The sequence below is a fragment of the Uloborus diversus genome, chromosome 10, assembly GCF_026930045.1.
Source record: "Uloborus diversus isolate 005 chromosome 10, Udiv.v.3.1, whole genome shotgun sequence".
Lineage (NCBI taxonomy): Eukaryota > Metazoa > Arthropoda > Arachnida > Araneae > Uloboridae > Uloborus > Uloborus diversus.
Window position 1 is genome coordinate 79,134,981 of NC_072740.1, and position 26,787 is coordinate 79,161,767.

Here is a 26,787-nt window from a genome sequence, read left to right on the forward strand (position 1 = left end):
CAGGTCTACGCACACACATGGCCTACACACAACTACGCACACGTAACCGCCCAGGAGGAGAGGCAGGCTTGGGGGGGGGGGACAGGAGCTGTTCCTAGAAACAATAACTCCAATGAATAGGGTCCTGTCTCAGTTCGTGATTGCGAAAAACATAATTTGAATTCAAAATTTCAGAATTCAAATTATTTTTTTTTTCTTTCTTTCTTTTAGTAACTTTCAACTAGCAGACGATATTTTGCAATTTTATACCAAGCTGCTGCATTTTTAGTAGTTTGATGAAAGCCATCGATAACGCCTGAAGCATTTCAAGTGCCTGAATTTTCTATGGGATTTATTGTTTTCTTGCTAAGTGATTTATTGTTTTCATTCAGTGATTTGTAGTAATTAAAAAAAAATGGCTAAAGAATCTTCAAGTTAAGTGGCAGCACAAGAGCATAAAAGAGTTTTCGATGAGCTCCAAAAAGGAGTTTGTTTTGTAGATATGCCTGTTTAAATAAGCGAGTATTTATGGTATCTGAGTAGGTAGTCATAGAAAAAAAAACGAAACACTTTTAATTATTCGGCCATTATACATGCTAGAAAGGAAAGAAAGGTGTCATCCGACTTGGTTTAAAGTCTTCTTTAAAACTACGTAGGTAAAATTTTGATAAGGGACCATATACAAAGCAAAATGAGCATCAACTCTTGATTTTCAAATGGGAACCCCTAACTTTTGCTACATTATTATGTTTAGACCGCAAAATACAGTCAGGATACGAAATTTCACTGCATTCCGTGCAGTAGAACAGGAGTTATTAACGAAAAACGTTTTAGGGACCGTCACCACATTGAAAACGCTTCTTTCAAGGTCACGGCTTATCAAGTAACGGAATGAAAACAAAGAAAAGATCGAGATTATCCAGCTCAATTCAAGATTTTTTAAGTTCTCTTTTTTTTCCGTAATCCGATACTTTTTAGCCGATTATGTTGCAGCAAAAAGCGATTTACGGTCGTTTTTTTTTTTTTTTTTTAAAGTAAAAATATTTACTGATTTTTGTCTATCTGGATTAACCTAAGAAAGACGGATGGGTTTTGGCTGGTCCATCGTATAGGTCGTTGTTAGTAAATCGAATAATAAAAAATTAAAAGTAATAGAACTTTTTGCCTTTTCTAATATGAACCTATTGGATTGCTTATATAATCATTCAGCAAATTAACCTCATAGAAATGTAAATATCCAACCTAATACCTAGAAACATAATGTGAATATGTTTGATAAATGCATTGCACCTATGTTACAGGTTTATTTTGGAATGAATAGAAAGTCTTTTGGTGTAAAATGGAATTGCGCGTTTTTAATTTCGCAGAACATCGGCAGAAGTTTAGGTCATCGCACAAAAAATATAAAAAATGTACTGCACTACGTGGGAAGGCGCAGCATTAAATAGATTGGAGACTCGAGCGAAGCAAGGTCCATTTATTCCGTGAAAATTTGCTCTAAATACATAAAATGAACGAAGTATCAATCTAAAAAACAAAACAGAAACAGGAGAATATAAATACCCGTTAATGAGCAAACCGTTCATACTCGAACTTTATTTGGGAAAAATTTGGTTATTTGAATTAACCCAGTGAAGAAACACAGAGTCTGTTGATTGTTATAGAGGCTTTTTTGTAATCAAAAAAAGAGAATTTGTTTCAAATCCTAATTTTTGCGAAAGATCATAATGCGTGGTATTATTAAAAAGGCAAAACACAATCGGCGGTTTTAGTTAAACATGTAAGGGTTCTTAAAAGCAATTTGGGAAAGTAATTTCCCAATGCTGTTTCTAGCAACAAGATTCGAGATGGTCCTACCCGTAATTTAAAAAAACAAAAGTTATTTTAGCTTAAACCAAGGTGAACCGAAATCTGACTTCTTGTCATTTCTCCGATTTTATAACATTACAAACAAAACTTAGCATTATTTAATTTTGTTTCGCGTACTATATACCTACAAACTAACATTTTCTATAGTATCAGGCTGGCGCACCTATTGCAATACAACACGCAGCATACCCGACAGTCGGGTTGATCCATCCCGAGGCTACAATTTCGTCCTCGCTGGAGATTTCGCAGACTGGAATCGAAGCAAATCTGGCGGGATGCAGAAGTCACCTCATTGAAACTGCGAGTGTGAATAAACTGGAAGGTAAAGTAAATTTATCTGCTGTATGTTTACGGCATCTCACTGGTGAGATAAATTTTCTTCATCCACCAGTTTTTAGGCACACTCAGCTTCAATGACATGACACCTGCTTCACTGTTCGGTTAAATCTAGTTCCGGGCTGTTGTGCTCAGTATTAGGACCCACAGCAGCCAGCGAATAGGATAACCAAACCCCAATTGTAGCGCAGTGCAGACGCATGTGCCACATTCACATTCAGCTCGTGAAGTTGGTCCATGTGGTGGCCCGTTGTGTGTTCAGAGAATAAGAGCAGAACGTAGAATTAGTTCCAGTGTCATAAAGTTGGAGCCGAATATTCAGATACTGGATTCTGAAAAATATGTACTTATAATAAAATAGGCACCCATTGGTTGATAACAATAATTTTTTTCATTTTGTTTCTTTGACGATATTTTTCCATGTTGTTCAAAAGAGAAGAAAATAATTAAAATTTTATCTTTGTCTTGCAAGAATGATTTAATGTGAAATGCACGGCAATGACCGAGAATGTAAATAGAAAAATAGTATTTAAATTATAATTAAGAATAGACAAAAACTCAACTTAATCTAACACGCAAATTAATGTTTTGTAAAATCTTTGAAGTCAAAAAAAAAAAAAAGTTCACAATTAGCCACAACTATTACTTTTGTGCAGAATACAGCTCAAAGCACGCGGCCCGCTAATGCGACTGAGATTTCCTCTCCTACATCTTAACACATTGAAAACACTATACGAAAAAAAAAAAATAAATTCCTAAAACCAGTAAACTTATCTAAGAGCAAATATTACTTTTTGACCCATCTGGATACTGTTAAAAGCGAAACTTCACACTGTCGGCTATTTTTCGAGTACTTTTTCCCGATTTAGACAATACAATAATTTTTCCTTTTAGTAGACTATCACCGGAAAGAGCCATTAATTCTACACTGCCTATTGCAACATGACTAGCAAGACAATGAGGTTTTGTTGTATGTTTCTGTGAAAAAGTTGTGCATTTTAATCTTTTTGAGCAATCACGATTGCTTATTGCTTTTATTTGACTGTTTTGATGTGCTATCATTTTATTTCCCCACCAGCACCCTCCGCAGCACCATCGTCGGTCGGTCGCCTCACGATGCTGCTCCTCTGGCGAAAACCGTCTCCAGGTTGCGTCAAGATCCTACACACACACGCACACGCATACACACACATACACATACACGCACATACACTCACTCATGCCTGCACAGACACAAACACACATGCCTACATAAACACACACATACGAACGCCTACACACACGCGCCTACACACACATAGGAACGCCTACACGCACACGCGCGTACACACACAGCACTGCATATACAACACGCACACACACAGCACTGCATACACAACACGCACACACATGCATACATACACACACGCACCCACACACATGCGCCTACACAAACACACACACATGCGCTTACACAAACACACACGCGCATGCATACACACGCTCGTGATTGCGAAAAACATTATTTTAATTCAAGATGCCAAAAATTCAAATTAATATATATAAATATATATATATTGAGTTATTGTTTTACAAAAGGCTATGGCTAAACGCAGAAAGGGGGAAAAAAACAGAAGTATTTTAAGTGTAGCTTTTAATTTAAAAAGTTCTATAAAATATTCTTTTATTAGACAATGAAGTAGTGTTTCGCTTTATTTACACATTGACGTCTGAACGATATCCACAAAAAACTGACGGTTGCAATATTGTGTTGTTCTTCTGCAGAGACAGAGCGAATAAATTTATGCATTTAAAAATTTCATAGACATAACTCTAATGTAGAAAAATCACGTTATAATTTGTTTGCTTATTTTATCGAACAATTTTTTTCTTTTTTTTTTAAGAAGAAACTAACTTTCATAAGTTCTGTTTTAAAAAAGTATACGGTCCCCTAAAGTAGGAAAAAATGAATTTTTAAGCATAGCGCAAAAACTACTGAATATTTTGAGCTCAAATTTTGGCTTCCAACATAAAAGCTCCTCTAAATTGTTTTTCTGTTAAAATTTAATATGGTTTCAGATCATATTTTTTTCAAAACATATTAAAATAATTCATAAAAAACTAAAATTACATTTTAGGTGTTGTAAATTATGTTTTTATTATTGGGTCGATTCATATTTTGATATAAAAAAACAATCTTTGCCGTGCCTAATCTAGTTTTTGTGTTATGAGTAAAAATATCAAAATACGTTTTAACATTACGAGAGGAATTTTTCAAAACTCGATTCTGAAGTAACGGCTGGATCGAATTAAACAAAACTTTGCATACAAAGTTTAAAAAGTATTCTGATCACAAATATGTGATAAAAAAAGGGGGTTCTCATTGAAAAATTTGAAGTTGATGCTCGTTTTAATATGAAGACGACCCCTTAACAACAATTTTTTACCACAATTATGTAGAACATTTTATTCCTGAAACAATGACACCTTACACGTGTCTCTAGTGTCAATAGTCTTTGAATACGTTCGAGTGTTTCGTTTTTTTTTCTATGACTGTACATAAATATTACTGCATTCAATTCATACCAAGTTGATGTAGGTCATTTCGTTCAAGGCATATTTAATTGATACGGTTTTCAATATTAAACTAATGGGCTCCGCCCCTTGCTTGTTTCGCTCGCCAATCCCGTTTGACAGCTGCTATGGCTCAGTGCCGCCTGCGGCGGGTAACAATTGGTGATTTTAGTGTTTTTCCCCCCTTGATGTTCGGTTCCCTAAAGTTTAGAGCGGTGAGACCACACAAACACACACACATAATGCAAAGCGCTTCGTGACTCACTCACTCACTGTCTACCACGAACCGTAGAGTACCTAGAGGGACAGGCGCCCCTGGCGCAAACTTAGGAAATGGCACCCCCCCCCCCCCACATTCGTCCCGCTGGGAAACTACCGGAGGTCACTGTGACCTCCCATTTTTTTTTTTTTTTTTTTGCCAGAACATTTTACTGATTAGTTCGACAAATTAGGAGACAATATTGTAACCTTAATATTCTTATTTTCTGTTTTTAAATTGTTTTTAATGTTGTAAAGTTTTCCTTTGCAGTAGATGTTATGTATGTATATGTGTGCATACTCCAATTTTATCATTCGGTAAAAATTGGGATTTCATTCGACACATTCAGAATTCTCCCCTTCCCAAAAGTTTTAATTCCCCCCCCCCCCCCATTTCACATAAATTCAAAAAAACCAATAATGTTTGCAATTCGATAATTAATGTAAATAATGTACGTTCTTGATCCAAATGAGACTAAACATTTTTTTTCAGTTCCGTTTATAACAATGCATTTATTTATTTATTTTTTTAAACAGCTTCAACTTTTAATAGAATTTGTTTCGAACCGTCAGGAAAATGTACTATGAACATAATTTACACACTTACCAAAAGAAAGAAAGAAACCTTATTTTTAAAAAAATAAAAATCAAAGCATTTAAAAAATTATGTTATAACTAGAAAGCAAAGAAAAAGCTAATCTGAAATTGACTAAAAAAAAACGACGTTTACAAAACCAGCAAATTGCTAATTAAAGCCTCCCAATATTTTGTTCAAATAAGACTTTTATTATTTATTATAATGAGGATAAATACTTCGCTTAAGAAAATTTATACACTTCAAAAAAACCTGATAAAATGTCGCCCCCTCCCCTAAAAGAAATGGAATCATCCAGCATACAACGCTCTCCAACACCGCTCTCTGGTGTGCAAATTGTGTGTGTAAATCTTTAGCTAACTTAATGAATCAGAATATAATTTCACGCCATGAGTAAAACTCCTCCCCCCCACCCCCCACGCTGTTTTCTTTCTTTTCTTTTTTTTGAGAATCAAGGATTGTTATATATTCTCCTCAAGCTCTTTTTCTTGCCAGACTTATTTTTATTTTCTAACGCATGTTGAACTCTTTTTTTTTTAAATCAGTCGAAATTCCACCCCCTAGCTTTTTTTTTAATCAGTCGAAATGTCGCCTCCTAGCTGCTGCGCCTCAGGCGAGAGATACTCCTGCCAACCCCTTCTTACGCTATTGACCACGAACGCCTCTTATCAGTGAATAAAACTAACGCCACAACGCATCGCCTGACGTAAGATCCACCTCGCCACATAAAGCATTAGATCACGTGAAACACTACCTATTACTACTAATTACTAAGAAAACAAAATGGGCAACTGTAGATCACAGCATAGTGAAATCAATAAGCAATATCGATATGGCTCAAAGAAAAAGTAAATAAAAAATAATAATAGGAATCCACATTGCCATTCCGTTATAAGAATTGACACGAATGTAGATAATCTCCGAAGAACTTTTATTTCTTTGAAATATAGCGTCAAAGTGTGTGGTTGTGAGAGTTTAAAATTTGCCATTTTAACATTTTTGTGAAATTTTCAAATTTTTATTGTAAGACCAGGTTGCATTCAACAATACAAAAATAAGTAGATAATAAAAACTGTTTGAGCTCACTATAAAATAAATGTTTTGTGCTGTAATTGTTCAAAAATTCGAAATTCTTGCAATTTCGGATTTCAGAAACTCACACACAAACTGAAAAACTAAATGAATCAAAAATTCTGTTAATTTGGTTTTCTCTGTTTTCTTGATAGCTACTACTCATGAACAAATTTTCTGACAAAAGTAGTGTCATGAAAGTCCTAAACAGATATATGTGGATAATAACCCTTAACCAAAACTATCACTGAATTATACTTAAAAAATTTAAAAAAAAGAAAATGACATTAAAACTTGATCCCTTAGAAAATTCTTAGAGAATGTTTAAGATTTGGCAACCAGAGTATTTCTTTGCAGAATGAAAATTCAAACAAAAGGACTCTGCTAAGTTTTAATGCTGTCTATAAAGTGTCCCAATTTCACAAAGCTCCCTCTTCGCTGCAAAGTGTGTCATCATTTGTCCCCGTAATGCAAGTCTCAACGAGCTGATGTGTGCATCACATGACTTCCTTTTACTCCAATTTAATGTCATTTCCCCATTACTGGCAATTTTAATGTGATTCAAAAGTTTACTCTATAAATATCACCAACAGTAGCAAATTGAAACAGATTAAAGAAAATAAAAAAAATCCGCCAAATTTGTCGCCAAGTTGGCGACAAAACTTGGCAACCGAAATGGCGATATATCGCCAAGTGTCCACGAAATTATAACACCAATTGAGTTTACATCGAAATTACCAATGATTTCCCCCCAAAAAGGAGCAAAAGACCCCTTTAGAAACTCCCGAATGCAACCAAAAGGGGAGGTCCACAACTAGACCCTATTAGGAGTCTACATACCAAATTTCAACTTTCTAGGACTTACCGTTCTTGAGTTATGCGACATACATACGCACATACGTACATACAGACGTCAGGAAAAAATTCGTTGTAATTAACTCGGGAATCGTCATTACGGATATTTCGTGTTTCTATACGTTCTTAGGCACTTATCCACGTCTGGTCGAGTCGCAAAAAAAAAAACTCAATATTCATTCGGGGGTGAGTAAGATGGAAATTAAGGTCGATTTTTGAGTGAAAATTTTTTTGCGGATACAATACTTCCTTTTTTGTGAAAGGAAGTAAAAAAACAAAAGAGAGCGAATCCGACCTGGTGTTAGGGTTTAGAAGAATATGTTTATTCATTTTTTTTTTCCTTGGAGGTTATCATTCACTGCAGCATTCAGAGTCTACCTGATAAGTTACTGTTCTCAGCCGTAACTTGTTTGCTATTGCCGTAGCCCGATGAGGCTTGCGGACGAAACAACGCCTATCACTCGGTCAGGACTCACCCTCAGCAAGTAGCTAGGAACGAACACATTTATATAGTAACGTACTTTGACTTCTCTTAAATACTGGTAGGCAAGTCAAAGAACATGAAGTACTGAATTGGGTTACACTGCTTTTAAAATAACAAAAATTTAAATTTTAATGTAACATAATATTTTGGACAACAAAGTACGCATAGAATTTAGTTTTAGCATTTCGTTAAATTTTAGCTTTGAGGAAGAAGCATACTAGTAGTTATAAATAAGTTCTTAAAAAATGGTTTTAGTTCATAAATTCAGATGGCACTGATAAGTTTTGGTGCTTAGACCGCAGTTTTCAGATATATCTCTGTATAAAAGAGGGTTGGTCTTTTATTACAGCCTCAGTTAAAACTAGAAAAGGGCTCGCGCTCGCACGGAACCTAATATTTATACGAAGACGAAGATAATTGTACTTACTGCTTATTGGAGTTCTTAATCTATTGATGTGTTTTGAAATAAATAATACATGCAGTGGCACAGCTAGGGGAAGGGTCTGGGGATCAAAAACCACTCCCTAATCCTTGAATTTAACACATGTTGCCAGTCCTATTACGGTAGTTATATATGCATATAAGGAATATTATGACCAAAATCCTCAACCAGAAGGTGTTTTCGGGTTGCTCTACTGAATGAATACAGGGCTTAATTTCTAACAAGGAAGAAGTGACGAGCGAGAGCCCTTAGGCATTTTGTCTTAAGAACTTGGTTTCAGACAAAAGAAACCTAAACTTCATAATAAAGTGTAAAAATTCACGCAGTCAAATATTGGTGCACAAGCTGAGCTTCAATGTAGATTGTTCCTTAGATGTTTGACGATTTAATACTCGTATTTAAATGTTTTTATAATTAAAATTGGATGCTGTATGACATTGTAATGTTGATGTTGAAGGAAATAATCGAATAGTTGAATTTTCTCAAATATTTGAAATTTAAATTTGGAATAGTTTCTCAACAGATGGCAGTAGTGGTGTTAGTCGTAGATATCCGATCCTGCTGAAGTTTGCGCCTTCCGCTTAGCATATCGTAAGGTTACTTATCCGTGGAGGAGGGGCTTAGGTAGTCGTAATGATGAAGTAATGACTTGGCAGACGTTGCGCAATAAGTGGCAAAGCTTTGGGGAAAGTTGTTGCTGGCTGCCGTGAAGTTTTTAACTTCAAATGAATTGAAAGTGTCGATTTCTCGCCAATGGGATGGGTTACTGGGAGGTACTCGGAATGGGAATTACGTGGAAATTTTTGGACGAGTCGTTTTCTACTCAAAGGGAAAAAAGTTTTATGAAATCTTTACTGATCATTTTATTTATGATATTTTTTTATTTCAATAACTCTGCATTTAAAAACTTTTCGTGAGAAATAGCTCCTGTTGTTTATGAATGCTGAATGTAACATTAGTGTAACCCGACGACACTTCCTATTGATGTTAAACACAACTACACAATAATTTTATACACACACAAATTTATTCAATAATTATATGGACATCAGACAACATTTACACGTCACTGCATAAAGGCGCTCAAAAGACATTTGCACGACGGCGCCGATCAGGCTTGGCGCGGGCCTGCTCCACTGTATTTACTAGTTTTAATACTACACAGATGCGAATAACAGTTTTGGATAGTCGTGAAGGATAGGAATGCAGCTGTTGATTTATGTCTTGCTTATGTTAAAATCGGCTTCCTACATAAGAGGATGAGAAATGTACAATCGAGTCCCGACTTACGCAAGGGATGCGTTCCAAGATAACTCGCGTAAGTTGAAATTTCGCGTTGTGGAAAAGGGCATGTGTAAAAACTTTTATAAACATATCCAATTGTTTTAGATACTTGTAAACACCACCTCAAACTGTTAAAAACCATTTCTTAACTATACAGAACTGTTACTTCCAAAAGAAAAACTGAATTTTTATTTGTATTTTAAATTTAAAAAAAAAACTTTTTTTCAACATAAAATACTGCTACGATGCACAAATTCAATGATTAATGGGAAAGAAAGACATAAAATAAACAGGTACGGTATATACTAAGAAAAACAAATACATTATAGTTGTACTATACAGTAGATCCAGTAATGATATTTGTAACTTAAAAAAGTGAGGATAATGATGATTTATGCTGCGTGATTTTAAATCTTGAAATACTTCCTGGTTTTTTTCATTCGCAATACGAGAGCAACTTCCATTTTCATAATTTTTGCATTTTGCTTTGGTACAACTCGGTGAACTTTGACGGATTTCCTTTTCTTGACTGTTAATTGTACGTATGGAAGATTCCCTTATACCTAGATGTCGTGCTACCTTTGACGCACTTTTTAGTTGAGTTTCAGATTTTCGAGAAGCTTTAGCTTTTCTTTACTTGTCAGAAACTTTCTCTTTTTCTTTCTATATTCACAAACTTTAGATGAAACAGCGCTCTTAGATGTCATTATATTTCATCAACTTTCGCAATTAGAATGAAAAAAACAAATGGAAAATGTGGAGTAGAATTATTTGTGTAAGCGAAATTCAGACTAGTACGGTGTGAAAACTTCCACTCTCAGTGATGCTAAAGGGATGAAGGTCGGTCCATTCATGAAAAAAAAAGTGTTTAGTAACCAATAACAAAGTCGATACTTACGCACCACTGTTCCCTTCCGAAAAGTTTCGTGTTGAGAGCGAGGAATTCGCATTAGGTCTAAAATTCTTTACTGGTGAAAAAACCGCGTTATAGCCATTTTGTGTAAGTCGGATCGTGTTGTAGCGGGAGTCGACTGTAATGTAGAACTCGCTTAATGGATATAGAATATTTTCTGCGTTTGAGGGATGTGCGATTAAGGGCGCTGGGACTTTCACTTCATCCGCCAATGTAGCAAAGTGTGCATACAGGGCGGTCATTCCAAGCTCGTCAGCTTGCGAGATCGAGATTTTCGCTCACGCGATCGTTTGTGACGTAGAAATGTCGCAAAGTAGTATTCTAATCAACTCGAACCTAACCGCAAGCTAGATTCGAGTAGATTAAAATGCTACTTTGCGACATTTCTACATCACAAACGATCACGTGAACGAAAATTTCGATCTCGAAAGCTGACGAGCTTGGAATGACCTCCCAGTTTCGGGTCTAGGGCAGCAAGCATTCGCCCTCTGCCCGCGGGCGGTAACTTCTGGGTGATGGCAAATTTACCCTATTTCTATGTTTGTTTTGTTGAAATTCGATTTAAAAACGAAAAGGACGATAGTTAAAAATTACAGTTTGAAGATTCGCTCCGGCTCGGAAAAATTGAAGAGTGGCACTGGGTGGCAAATGGTGTGCATGTTGAAGAAGGAAAAAAAAAAAACTTTGAATTTTCGCAGATTAACTAAAAAGAATAATTTTAAAAACGCTATCTTTGTTCGTCTCAGAAAAAAATCCACATATTTTTCTATGGCGAAATGACCACAGGCCTCCATTCAAGAAACTGACTCCCTGGTTTTGGAACAGTACAGTATTTACATATATATGCTATGTGAATGTTTTTTGTTGTTTTTCTACTCATGAATAGTGCCACAGGGCGTGCGGGGGGGGGGGGAGATATTGCACTAATCGCGCTGTTGAGAGAATTTTAGGGCCTTCAGAGCAGGGTTGTGGCCAAGAGTAAGCCAGGGGAGGAGTTGCCTGCCCTGCAAAAAATTTTGCCTCCCCTAAGGAAATATTTTTAGAAAATCATCTTCATTATTTTAAATCAGGATGTGTGAGAGCTTTTGTTTGTTTGTTTATTTATTCTTATTTTTAATCTCTGAAAAAGAAACTGATGTGGACCTAACACTACTTCTCTTTTTACGTCTATTGAGTAATCGAAAAAGTTCAAACCTATATGTATGCCTTAAGAGCTCAAAGGAATGTTTGCTTGCACTCACGTGCGTGGGCGTGGATTAGAAGCAACAGTTCTTAAATGAGTGCATAAGAATATTTTCAGTTTAAGTTTGTTAGCTCTTGGAACGTAGGTAGACCGTTCCCCCCCCCCTCCCCAGGGAAAAAAATATTTTTACATAAAAAGAAGGATGGAAATTTAAATGTGTTGGTGATTCCATGAAGCTATCATTTTTATTCATTTTTTATTGCAATGTAAAAATGCCATGGGTTTGTAACTATTCACTGAATGAATTTCTTTCGTTAATAAAATGTTTGAAACGTATTTTTCGGCGACCCTCAGTTAGGTAAATTTTAATGCAGAATCTTGGAAGTTCCTAAAAAATATTCAAGGACATTTCCTATTCACCAGTTTTCTTCCTTGCGATTCTTTTCTCCCCGTCGCAGTAAAACTAATCCGCCGATTGAGCGATTTGAGTGCAGTCTATCGGGGACTGACTTTGCACTGGTGGATACTTCCGACGTTTTCTGTGTTCTGGCGCCCTGTTGCAAGGCCTTATTTTCCTCATTTAGGATGGATTGACACACCTTTTTTTTTACTATCAAAAGTTTTTAATGAAAAATTTCCCCTTTTCGGCCTGGTCTACTAATGAATTTAGGTGTACTGAATTGGGGGGGGGGGGGGATTGAGTTTTAGTTTTCTATGTTAAAATGCTTCACTTTCGTTGAGAAATAAAAATATTCATTTTGAGAAAACTGAAGTAAAACTTCTTATAGAAAGTGTTTCAGTGATATTTAAGATATCATTTTATATATCGTTCACTTCTACATTTTTACACCCTTCCGCTTTTTAATAAGAGCATTTTATCACTGGTTCTCTGTTCGATGGAGGTTAAAATTTATGGAACATGGTCATTCAATACTTATTTTGGTTTTAATAACTTTTTTCTTTATTTTTCTTCATTTGATTTTTTTTTTTTCTCGATAAATATCTCAACAGTAACTTAGGTAATTTCATGAGAAAAGATGCGTTCTGCACTGGACGCCTATTTTCATTTCAAAATGATAATTTTAAATGGTAAAAAAATATATATATATAAATAATTCTCTTTTTTAAAATTCAAGTAAAGTTTTGATCATTTTCGCAAGCGTAATAGGAGGGCGGCCCTAGCGACAAAAATAGCATGGGGCCGCTTTATCTATCGGCAGTCTTGATGATCTTATTTTAAGTACACGTATTTGACAAGCGATTTATAGACAAAAATTTATTTATTTATTTAAAATTGAAGTATTTCGGCATCTTGCCCCCCCCCCCCCCCGAAAAAAAGAAGAAAATTGTACATTGTTTATCTGTTAACATTATCGGTTTATATTTTTTTTCCTCATGTTTTTAGAGAAATCGCTAAGCTGAGCGTAGTTAGTTTTACTTTGATTTAACTTTTCTAAGCTGAAATAATTCAAACTCCTCCGGTCCACAAGCCTGCACGAACATGTCCCTTCTCGTGGGTGGTAGCGTACATGTCCCCCCCCCCCACCCCACCCCCCGTATTAACTTTATTTATATCCAACTCTCTCGACTTTACACAATCTACTTTAAACAAAAACAGTATCCAGTCCAATCAATTCATTTTGATTTCCACGTCTTGCATTCAGAATTATGTTTTTCGCAATTATGATTGCAATAGGAACCATTTGTAAAGAAAAGAAATCTAACGACAAGGGTTGCAAAATCCTATTGCAATTCGTGATTGAGAAACATAATTTGAATTGGATGTCAAAACTTAAATGAATTCTTGGGGCTAGATGCGTCTTTTTTTCCGGTCCTGTCCTGTACAATATATTTTTTGGTATACTCTGTACATCTTGCCTGGCTACGGCCCTGCTTCTGAGGCTTTTTGAATTTATTTTGGGGCTTTTCTTTTCCTGGTGCCCCGGATCAAAACTGTTTTGACCAAGATTTGATTGGGGATTTTTCGGGCGAGGGTTTTAAAGAAAAGAGTGGAACTCAGTGGCTCAGCCAGGGAGGAGTTTTTTGGTCCAAACTCCGCGAAGAAATCTTAGTTTTAAAAGCATACTGCTAAAGTCCTAATACGGTTGTTTATATGTATTTATGGTTGGTTGTGATCAAAACTCCACCCAGAAGGTCATTTCTGCACTAATGCTTGAATTAAGTTTATTGGCTAGCTTTATGTAAGTAGATGTTAAACATCGTAATATACTCCTTAACGTTTTCGCTACCTTTTTTTAAATTTCTTTTACAAAAAAGGAAGTATTGTATTCGCGAAAATTTTCCACTCAAAAATCGACCTTAATTTCCATTTTACTCACCCCCGAATGAATGTTGAGTTTTTTTTTTCCGACTTGACCACAGGTGGATAGGTGCCTAAAAGCTTATAGACACGCGAAATATCCATTTTGACGATTCACGAGTTTATTACAACGAGTTTTCTCGTCACGTCTGTATTTACGTATGTATGTGCGTTGTGCGTATGTGCGTATGTATATCGGATAACTCAAGAACAGTATGTCCTAGAAAGTTGAAATTCGGTACGTAGACTCCTAGTGGGGTTTAGTTGTGCACCTCCCCCTTTGGTTGCATTCAGGTGTTTCTAAAGGGATCTTTTGCCCCTTTTTGAAGAGAAATCATTGTTAATTTCGATGTAAACTCAAGTGGTGTTATAACTTGGCAGGCACTTGGCGATATATCGCCAGTATTTTGGTCGCCAAGTTTTGTCACCAACTGGACGACAAATATGGCGATTTTTTTTTTAAATCTGGTTTCAACACTGTTGGTGATATTTAGAGAATAAACTATTGAATCACATTAAAAATGCCAATAATAGGGATACGAAAGTTTTTGCAGTTGGAAGTATGCATCTAGGACTAACGATTGCGAAAATAAAGGTCTTGCAGGTTAAAACGGACCTCCCTGTATACTCGTATGTATCGATTTATTTATTTACTAGCAGCCCGTCCCGACTTTGTTCCGGTTAAAAAGCTATCTTAAATAAATGATATGCAGGTAATTTTAATTTAGAATTTAATAGTAAGCAACATTTTTTGTTTTGTCTTTATGAGGTATGAAACAAATTGATTTACCACGTTTGCTTATTAATAGAAACTAATTTATAATTCCCATAGAACAATACAATCTTCCCATATGCAACGTTGTACTAAGTAATGTATAGTTGTTCGTTTAAGATTCAGTTTTGATGATGGAGAGCATAAGAAATTTTCGTTCGATGGTAATCACTTAAATTGGGGAAAAGCAAATGTGCAGGGACCATGGGGATGCTAGGAATATGAGCCAACTGATATGCTGCTGGTGCTGTAAGAACAATATTCGAAATAATAGTACTCCGTAGTGAATTTAATTGGGTTCAAATCCATTGCATAGATTACACAAATTAAAGTTGCGCAAAAAAATTATAGGGATATCGACTTAATTTTCAAAAGCATGAAGAGAAGTCCTGAGAAGGGAAGGGAATTAAGGAATTCATATGAATGATGCACAGCGTTGTTGGCAAAAACTATAGCTCTCTCGCACATCCATGTAAAGTTTTTTTTTTTTTTTTTTGAGAAAGAGTCTTGGTTTCAAAACAAACATTGCGAATCAAATCATTTAGAGAGCATTTCCCAACTCATCTTTTTGATAAGAATCTTTTTTCAGGTATTTTCCCGTTACTTTCTTGCAATAATCAACTCTAGGAATGCTTACCACCATCTCTTCAACTGGCTTCTAAAAAGAGACGACTTTAATAAGGCTTGAAGAATATCTGCTCGCGTTCCTCTAGAGTACCACACAAAGTGTTTGATGAAAGTCACCGTCAAATACGAAATTTATTTTACACTTGTCGTAATTTTGCTTGAAACTTTTTGGCCTTTTAGGGTTCGATCTACGCCTTCTACAGCTGAACGGTGGCTCTTCAAACATTCGTTCTACATTATGAGACACCCTATTGAAGAAGTTCTCCCAATTGCCCGTTTTGACCTACGAAGTCTTTCTGGATTAGATATACAAAGTAGTTGAACTGTGGAATGGTCAGTTTTATGCTTCTACATAAAATCTCGGCAGTTCGGTAAAAAAAATTTTGCAAAAGCATGTTGATGGATTTTTTGATAGTACTGAAATTTTTGATTTTTTCCAGGTCACCACGTATACCGATTACCATTAGTTTGTGTTCCTAAATTTCATGTGCCAATCATGTTTTAATGGAATTGTTTTCGTTGATTCTCTGCGACGCGGCGGTGGCAAACACAAATTTAACCAGCCTTTTATTTTATATCGCTTGACATTGACTTACAATCATAGTATTTCTGCTGACGCTCTCCTCGCAATGTATCGTCACTCACAGAGATTTTTTTTTTTTAATGTTTGCCATAAAGCAATAGGATCTAAAATTAGACATAAAAGTTAAAATAGTTGTAAACAATTCTCTGAGTTGAAGAGTACATATATGTACTAAGGTTAGTTTCCAAGGTTTGTCGTCGTCTATAAGACCGAGTCCAATATATGCTGCTTGATAGGTTGGCAGGATTTTTAAGTGTCCGAAGACTAAAAGTGTACGACCACGAAAATGTTACAAATTAATTCTTATGTGATAAAATTACAATTAGCTAGTAGGAAGAACATTGCGCGACTAAGAGTGTGTCTTTCTCAATCCCGGAATGCCTTTTAACCTCTTGCACTCGTTTTCTTTGTAAATTTTGCGTTTTTCACATCATATTTTTTTTTCTTTTGGACAATTTCTTTTTGATAGGGTATTTGCGAGCTATATTACTTAATTATATCATTTTAAATGCTTAAATACTAAGGCTATTAATGTCCAAGGCTAATAGAAAGCTATATACCCTATCTTCTGCAGCCTCAAATACATGCAAAGCTTTTGGCTGCTCTTATGCTTATATCGTGAATTTTGTTTCGCTCACTTTTTTTCATTTCTCAGCATTCAGTTCGATGAGAGCTTATAATTATTCTGTCTTAGCAAATGCGAGACAATTGGTACTTTGTTTTTACGTATATAACAACAAAACAATACGAAACAAAAACCGGTAGCGAAGACAAACTATTTGTTTAAAAATTAGTATAGGTACATATATGCATAATTTATAGCCTATGTACTCACTAACAATGCACCTTTCAGAGTGTAAAAGAGTTTTTCACTGGCAATGGAACTTTTGCAATGGTTTCGGAGATAACTTCAAACACATTAACATACAAAATTGCACTCTCTCTTTATAATAATAGTACAGATAAGAAACCTTACAGGATAGCCCGAAATGCATGCAAAATTACAACTTTTAGAAACGCGGATCAATATTGTCTGTCTGCACTACTTGAATTCAAAACTATTTTGCCCGAAACGAATCTCAGTTTTTATCGTTTAAATAAATTTTGAAGCCTAAAGATTCAGTGACTCCAAAGGTTTTTTCCTTTCACACGTTTCCACCCTCAACGTTCAATTCAAAGAGAACCTTTGATTATTGTGCCATCGCAACGGTGGGACAATCGGTGATGGTTTTTGCGTGGATAAAAATAAAACGGTTCGAAACATAAGCTGGTGGTGTGGACAAACTATTGTTTTAAAAAATTAGTATAAATACATATATGCGTAATTTATAGCCAATGTCACTCAGTAAGAATGCACCTTTCGTGTAGTGAAAGAATTTTTCAATTAGTTGCAATGATTCCAGAGATAACCTCGAACATATCGAACACTATACTAATATTATTAAGAGAGAGAGCTCTCTCTCTTAATAATATTAGTATAGATTTACCATTTGTTATCTATTCTCTTTTAGGGCTGACGTTGTTCTTCTGTGCTACTCAGTTTCTAGTCACCAGTCTCTAAAAAACTGTAAAACAAAGTGGTATCCTGAAATACGAGAATACTGCCCAGATACACCGATTGTGCTCGTTGGCTGTAAAAATGACCTACGTCATATCTACAGGGATGAAGGTTTTTTGGAGTTGTGTCGGGAAAGGAATCCCTTCGCTCGGTAAGGAAATTCAAACTTCTACTTAACCCTTCATCTGTTTTTTTTTTTTTTTTACATTGGTACTACTAGGGGAAATTAAAGAAAAGCCGCTCACTAAAAACAGTGTACGATGACTTTTGTGATGTGCTATTTCTCTGTCTCTTCGTTTTCTGATCCATTCCAAAACCAAAATCAGTCAATGTTTTGAAAAAAAAAAAAAAAACTACTGGGTTTTATTTAGAATGACATAGGACCGATGTAAAATAAATATTGCACTTCGTATTGGAATTCAGTTTCGCGTTATTTTGGTTTTACTATGAAATTTCAAAGTACGATACGAACACTTTTGGGAGCCACTGTATGTGAAAAAAAATGATCAGCATAATTGTTTGAGACACATTTAAAGTGAAACAATCCATCATCTTCCTAACAGGAAGGACAGCTTACCAAATCATATATTAATTTTACTTTTTATAAAGCCATAACCTTTTGTGCTACGAGTATATTTTTATCGTTATTGAGCAACATTATGAACTTTTTAGCTCCCCCATCCATGGTTGAACCTTTTTTAAATTTATTATTAATGATTATGAATATTATTATTATTATTGTTTGGATGAAAAATATGCTTAAAAGAAATAATAGGAAAACATGACAGTTAAACCTGATTTATTTAAAAACACTATTTAGGAAGTCAAATATGTCATTTAGTGCGAAATAATGATATTTATTTAAAAAAAATCGAAACTAAATGTCCTTTAAATCATGATGTAAAGTCGCAAATATAAAAACGGATCATCGAATTATTAAGAGTCACAGTTGATTTTTGAGCTCTTTATTTAAGGAAAAAGTATTGCTTTCAGTCTCAGTTAAAATATTCTTATATCATTATGTTTTGATTATAATACTGCCATTCCGGAAGAACCAGTGAAGGCAAAACACGTGATGCACAGGTCTGGTTAAAAGTTGACATCGACAACATAATTATCAGATTTAAAATCTTTTTATGGTCAGGATGACATAATAATTACAAATATGCCGTTAAAAAAATACATTTTCGTTTTCCGGTTCTTTCAAACATTTTTCGTTTCTTTATTACATTTATTTTCCTTTGTGTTTTATCGAAATAAGTAAATCTTAGTCCTTCCCTAAGCCTATTTCAATCCGAGAGTTAACAGCAGCAAAAAGGACGTCAATCAAGTTTTGCGCTTGCGTACTACGCTCAAAAGTCTTTATAATTTAATATTCATAATCTTAATTCTTAACCACTACCTTTGACTGCAGTTGTTTATGTTGTTTCTTTTCATGCGTAAAATTAAATTCTATTTTCAATTTTCGCTTTCAAGGTTCGTATTTTCGGTGTTAATGTTGTGCTTAACTTTTTTTAGAACGATTCAGGAGAGGGACATGGTAACTCGCGAACAAGGACGACTGTTAGCGAAAGAAATTGGCGCTACATATTATGAAACAAGTGTATTCACTAGATATGGAGTGCCTGAAGTGTTTGAGAATACGATGAGACTGGCCCTCATTGGACGAAGGCAACAAAGGTTCTGGGTTAAGAGCTTAAAAAATGTTCAAGAGCCTATGCTTCAGGTAAATTTTTAGAATCTGATGACTACTATCTTCTAAAAAAAAATTAAGCAATTTCAGTATCAAAGCTAAGGTTTTTTTTTTTTTGTAAAATTATTCAAGCTTTATATATTTCATATGAAATATCAATAAAAGAGGTACCTATAAACCCATTTTAAAAGTTGGACGGCATTATCCCATTTTCCTTAGGTGTAGTCGAGGGGGTAATGGAGGACGGCCTCCACCCACTTTTTTATTCTGACTCAAGCATTCCCGCCCCTTTAAAATAAACAACCTTTGGTTAGAATCAAAGCATCCCTTTCCTTTTTGAAGTGATAACTTCTTATGGGAGGGTAAACCGATTTGTGACATAACGCGCGTAACGGCGCAACTTTCGTCTGTCATTCCTTTCGTTCGCGCGTACGACAGAAGCGCGCATGGTCGGGGAAATTTTGTTTCTTTACTCTTTGGGTCAGCTTTAAGCGTTAAATGATAGTAGAAAAAGTAATGAAACGAACAGAAGATGGATGATATCGTCGCAACGTAACGCAATCTCCTAACGAAAGGTGAGTTTTATGATACAATATAATACCAATAACATTGTAAACAATATGTATTCAAAACAGCATTTAATCTTTAAATTTATTTTGAAACCAAAAACATTTTTGCGATTAGTTATACTAAAAATATCTCGCTTCATTTAGGGTTTTGAACTGTGATAAGGTGTACATATTTTAAACGAACTTCATCCTCGCAGGCTCCGCAACGCGGAGGTTGGGGACGGCCGAGAAAACAAAAATAATGAATAAACATTTAATTTGTTCAACACAGAGTAAAATCTAAAATGTTTCGTAAGTTTGAATGTTTTTTCTGATAAACGTAATATTTAGAAGCAACGCGTCATTTAATCTATTGTTTTTGCGCCGACAATAATGGTGAAATGTGTATAGTGGAATGTTTCAATGAAGCAAAGCAACAAATTATTATTGCCAACATATATATATCACCAAACAAAAGTATTTCAAGTATTAGTCAATTTCTTCATAAACAGCTTTTAAATTATACTCAAGAAGGTTCTGCTTTAGTTAATGAAGATTATTATAAAATTCCTTTAGCCGGAGATTTTAATGTTAATTTTGCTTCTGATCGAGCTAAGAATTTAGTATCGTTTCTACAATCCAAATTACAATTACAAATGATTAATAAGCCAGAAGAATCCACTACAAGTCACGGAACTGTATTAGATGTAGTCTTTTACAGGATTTTTAGATAACATACTATGCAAAAATTTCGTTGCTTATTATAGCTACCTCAAGCCAATTGTTACTTTCATAGGATTAAATAATGAAAATAATTTAATAATATGAAAGTTATCACTTCTGCCGAACGTCCCGTGACGCACTTTTTTTTTTCTTTTTTCTATCTTCTAAAATTGCACCGTCGCCGTTAAACCCTTCATCATCAGTCTGCAATGTCAGACATTGTCAGAAAGCGCCACACGTGAGGTCCAACTCTTCCGAACTTCTCTCTTTCGTGCCTTCAGATATCCTTACAAAATTAAGTCCTATGTAAACCCTTTGAAAGAACTAATGACATTGTTTATAGAATAATTGCCATAAAATAATTTTTGAAATCGCTGTTACAATGAAATAAAACGTCAGGAAGTAAAAGTAGATAGTGAATGCCTTCTGCCATCTGACAACTTTTGAGCGCTGGAAACACACCTTCCTCAAATACTTCGGAAACTTTTCAAAAATGTTAACCAGGAAACCCTTCGATAAAACATCAGTGTATCACAGGATCTATTCAGTTGCTTGCCAAGTTATATGCTAAGAGGTTCATTGTTTTAATTCCAGAAAGTGCTATAAATCCGGATAAGATTGATTAGTTGTGAAGACTTCCGTGGATTAAGCAAACCTCAAGACATCTCTATGGTTCAAACTGAATAAATACCATTAATAGGCATTAAATAGCATACACTTAGCTGATCTGACTTTACTCGCTAGAGGGCTCTGAACATCTCAAGTTATTTTATAACAACTTCGTATTTAAGTTTAGAATTACTCATGTTTCACTATCCTCAGCCTAAAGGACTTACTATCTAATCACGGTTACTGCATCCTACTTGAAATTTTTGTATATAATTCCACATTACACTGAGTTGACAAGAATCATGGGATTCCTGCAAAACATCTGGTTGGACTTTTTTTCTGTTTGGAGAAATGCAACACCTCGACGTGGCAGGGACCTCGACGTGGCAGGATACAAGTAGTTCGACTACAAGAACATTGAGCCATGATGCCGCTATACAGACGTCCAGAATTGGGAAAAGTGTGGCCGTTTTAGAATTTTTGCTTGAACTAATATCTCGATTATGACCCTTAAATAACTGATGGAATTCCCCTCGGGTGAGATAAGCTATTTGTTTTCTGAAGCATCGTTTTTTGTTTACAATAGGAAATAAATTTCAAGAGAAAATCCGTCCCAAACTTCCTGACAATGAGCACATTGTGGAAGTCTTCCTTATCGTGTTTACTGCCCTCCTCATTTCTTGCGAATTTTATGTTTTAGATTCTTTCACCGACCGCATTGAATGGCAACCAACACTATAACATTTTTGTTACTAAATTCATCATTTATTTATTTATTTATTTTATTTTATTTTTATTTATTCTTTTATTTATTTATTTATTTATTTATTTTATTTATTTATTTATTTATTTATTTTATTTATTTATTTATTTATTTGTTTATTTGTCTCTAGATGCCATACTGTCCTCCGGAACCCGAAGAACCAAAAATCAGTGCCCTTGAATCGACGTATGAAATTGATGTTGTTTCTTTGCTGGACAAAGAATACGAACCAGACGTCAAAATAATTGTTGGATCAAGAGTATTTCATTCCCATAAATTCATATTGGCTGCTGCCTCATCATATTTTCATCAAATATTTATTTCATTATCAGAAGTGAAAGTGCAGCAAGGAAACAAATATGTAAGTAAAATGCAGTAGCGTAGGTCTCCTTCTCAAATATTTCCCTTTCGAATCGGCAAATGATGTCTAATCACCATTCTAAACAGTTCATTTCATTGTCAGAAGTGGAAATGTAGCAAAGAAACAAATATGTAAGTTTAATGCAGTGGCGTAGATTTCCATCTGAAATATCTCCGTTTCGAATCGGCAAATGATGCCCAATCACCATTCTAAACAGTTCATTTCATCGTCAGAAGTGAAAATTCAGCAAGGAAACAAATATGTAAGTTAAATGAAGTGGCGTAGATTTCCATCTCAAATATCTCCGTTTCGAATCGGCAAATGGGCCGTGGTAGCCCGATCGGTAGAGTGTCGGATTCGGGGCCGGAGGGTCCTGAGTTCGAACCTCGATGGTCGAAGACCCATCGTCGTCATTAAAGGGGACTGGGCGACGTTAAATATGCTCGTGGTCTCAATGTCCTCCAAGTGAAACGATACCTCTGGGGGTGCTAGCACCAGGTAGCTATTAGCTCCTGGACTAGTTCTAAATTCTCATTAACTGTTCGATCCGGTGATGGTGCTGCCATCTATCGGTATATAAAATAATGGAGGCAAGGCACTTAGTATGCAGTCCTCGACATTAATACAGTTGTAGTCAGTTGTGACTCTGAATAGGAATCGGCAAATGATGCCTAATCACCATTTTAAACAGATCGTTTCATTGTCAGAAGTGAAAATGCAGCAAGGAAACAAATATGTAAGTTAAATGCAGTGGCGTATATTTCCATCTCAAATATCTCCGTTTCGAATCGGCAAATGATGCCTAATCACCATTCTAAGCAGTTCTTGGCAACTTTGACAGACCGCCATCTTTACTGCCTACTAGTAATGTTAATAATTAATCCACGTCTTCAGTATGCAGTGAAAAAGCATTTATCCGGACCGTATTAAACCAGACTTCGCTTGATCCGGATAGATGTGCATACTGGTAAAAAAAGGCGAGTGAGCGAAATAATGTATTTTTGTCTGCTAATGTTTTGTGTTTTTGTAGTTTCCTCTTATGGAGTTTCATTCTATGAAGGTTCATTCTTAAGAACTAATAATACAATTGTTGCTGTGTACAGTAGTTTGCTTGTATACCTTAAATGAGTTTATAGGTTATTTTGTTTCATCCGTACTTTCATTAATTTGGACGACCTAAATCCCCTATTAGTCGGGATTAATGACACTCTACTGTAGTTTCTTCTAAACTGACTTGACGTCCAATATCATGGCAATATATGATAACAAACTACTTCATACGTCACGTTTTATATGCAAAGTTAGCACGAAAGTATGACCGAATTTTAAAAGTTAAATATGTTTCAAACTATTACTGTAGATATTTAAAAATTAAAAAGAATCATTTACAAAATTAAAGAAAAATATAACAAGGATTTTTTATATTTTTTCTTTTTCAGTTTCAGATGTTCAGTGTATAAGCCTTTTGCTTTGCGCGAAAGTCATTTATGCCGTTGCTTCAAAGACAGTCTTCAAAGACCTCGATCACCTATACCAAAAACACTACAAGAACCTTAAAATTGCGTTTATGTAAGATTACAAAACATTCAGTGTGGAAGGAATATTGACTATAAAGGGTATGGAGCGAACTGGATTACAAGTCAAATGTCATGTAACTCACACATTGAGCATTTGTAACTGAAAAAAGAAAAAAAAAATTGGTATATTTTTCTTTTATGGCATGTATTAATTTTTTTAATGAATAGTTTTAAAAAACATGAATTTTTAAAATCAGTTCATTGAATTGCGATAATTCTGGATATTTTGTAAAACTGCACTTGGTGTTTAAGCAAAACCATGAGGATTTTTTGTCGTGAAAAGAAAAAAAATCTTTTCCGCAGTTGTGATTGGTGAGATATTATTTTCCATTGCCTCGTAAAGGATTACGATGGTTTTTATAATTACTAGTACCAATAAAAATTTCTCTCTGAAGTCAGTTTCAAGTAATCTCGATTAATTTTAAACAATCTTTAAAAGAGTAAATAGTTAAAACTTCAACTACTTGCTTTAATAAATATTAAAGCAAGCATTAATAATTATATAAAATATTGATGATAATAAAAAACGCGAAGAGGGAATATTTTTGGGATTAATTAATTTTCTAATCCATAGGAAACCTTGACTGCATTTAAAGAATTCTCACCCAGCACCATATCATCTTTCCTCAGGTGAGTACATCTAGGCAATAATGCTTTGCATACTTTGAAAGGTTAGAGGTACTTTGCATACTAAAAAAATAACAAAATTTTATTATTATGAGACTAGGTGAATTAACCCTAAATTCCAGTAGATAGCGTTCATTGTTGACCACTTTTTCGTTTCTTCAGTCTCCTAAAATGACAGTCTTACTAGTAAAACAGTTAAGATACCAGATCCAATTCAGCCTTGTCAAAATAAAGCATTTCCCTGAATGTCAAACATTACCAAAAAATATTATCAAATAATCATGCCACGGCACGAGTTTCATTGTTGATGACGTCAGGAGCGTTACTCGATCAGGAATTTATGTTTTTCACCTAGAATCCCCCCCCCCCGAAGCGATCTGTTTTTCTTTTTAAGCTATTGTTTTGCTAGATTATTTAGTAACAAATTTCAGCGCACCGAAGTCGAGAAGTCACTAGAGTTACCGTCCGGCGGGGGGGGGGCAGGGTCCCCGGCCATTAAATATCAATCCTATATATAATGCGCTGCTGTAGCTACATTTTTGTTGCGTCACTTGATTTTTTTTTCCTTTTCAGATTCGTTTATAGTGGAGAAGTTGGCACTACATCTTACATTGATTTATCAGAGCTTCAAGAGGTGGCAGAAATTACAAGTATTTTCGAACTGAAGGTACTACAAGTTAAAAACATAATGTTGTGATTCAAGTTCAGATTTCATGTAAATTCATAGTCAATTGAATTTTTCTTACAGTTTCAAGGGTGTCTTTAAACATCACACTTATTTGTTGCTTGCAAGACTTATTTCTTTAGGAAAGCATGAGAATTGATATTAACATAATAATATTTTTACCCAGGCCTGGATTTACGTACAAGCTAAGCAAGCCATAGCTTAGGGCCCCCGCTTTGCTAGTGGCCTCCAACTCCCGGAAATTAGCATGATTCGTTCAAAAAAAAAAAAAAAAGAAAAAAAAAAGAAAAGCAGTTGAAAAAATACATTTTATTTTCTAGTGCTTGAAACCCTTGAAATTTGGAAAAGTGTGGCTACAAACCACAAATGGGAGATGGTAGGGAGAAGGAATGCCAATATATGTCAAATTCTATTCAGCTTTGCTACATCCTGCACCAAAAATATAAAAACCATGGTTCTCACGTTTCGGGAATGAGGCAGTGATAAGCAAAGGGTGTAAGTGGCAAAATTAAAATTTTGGAGATAACCAGTACAAATGGTGGGCGAAACTTTCCTCTGTCTTGGGGCAAGAGCCTACTCGTAGCCCTGGTAGGTGCTGTCATGCAGCATGATTTAGAAAAACTTTTCAATGAAAGCCTACCTAGGACCGCAACTTTAAACGTGTTTTACTCAAAACTTGAAAACGTCCACTAACATCCCTTTGCTTCTCACGGCATCATATTACAAATTTTTGTTACTCACATGTTTCATATCTTGCTTTTTGTATAATTCCGAATGCAGTATATGGTAATTCTTTTACTACTGCTTGCTTTTATCTAACTTTTGCATATTGCTAACCTGTTAAGTACGGGGAAAAAATACACTATCTCTATTCCTTTTCGCTTTCTGTTCCACTTGCAACTGAAGAAATGTTTTTGTCAAGAGAAATCTAGTTTCTTTTTTATTCTAAATTTAAAACAACTGTTTCTTACAAAGTTAGAAACAGGACTGCAAACATTTACAATTAAGTACTAAAATATCAGAGACTGGAAAGTACAAATGAAGTGCGTTAAATAATTTTAATTGTTCTAGAGTCCTTTAAAAGAACTAGATAAGTCTTTGAAAATCCTAAGAAAAGTGGGCTCCAATTTTATTTCTTATCAAGTGTATAAATTATGAAGTATTCAAATGGGCAGTATGTTATTCTCTTGTTACCTATGTTCTAAATCCGTACAATATTTCTTTTAAAGCATTTTTTACTATTGATCATTTTATATTTAATTCATTGTTGTATTTGTCGGCGGGTTGGAGAGGTGATTAAAAACAAATTGTACCGAAAGCCACCGTGAGCAAGTAACAATGCATTGTCTTTTCTCTTCCTACGCTCTTTCTCTCTGTCAATTGCTGTCATTGATTTGTCAAATCAAAAGCAATTTTTACCGTATATCTTAGTTTGCAAAAGAGTAAAAAACTTTAAAAAAATTTTGTTTGCCTATTTCTGCCCTGATATTTTTGTAGATCCAACTACATCTTATAAGGC

The 26,787-nt window shown here is 35.0% G+C and overlaps 1 protein-coding gene across 1 annotated transcript in view; it reads left to right on the top strand.

The window, feature by feature from the left end:
* The window catches only part of LOC129231203 (rho-related BTB domain-containing protein 2-like), a 93,145-nt gene that overhangs the window by 47,897 nt on the left and 18,461 nt on the right, over positions 1-26,787 (top strand). Inside the window, exons 4-8 of the mRNA XM_054865451.1 lie at positions 17,636-17,833; positions 19,201-19,408; positions 22,149-22,379; positions 24,531-24,586; positions 25,157-25,250. Coding sequence (XP_054721426.1) covers positions 17,636-17,833; positions 19,201-19,408; positions 22,149-22,379; positions 24,531-24,586; positions 25,157-25,250 — 787 coding nt within the window. The remainder of the gene's footprint in view (positions 1-17,635; positions 17,834-19,200; positions 19,409-22,148; positions 22,380-24,530; positions 24,587-25,156; positions 25,251-26,787) is intronic.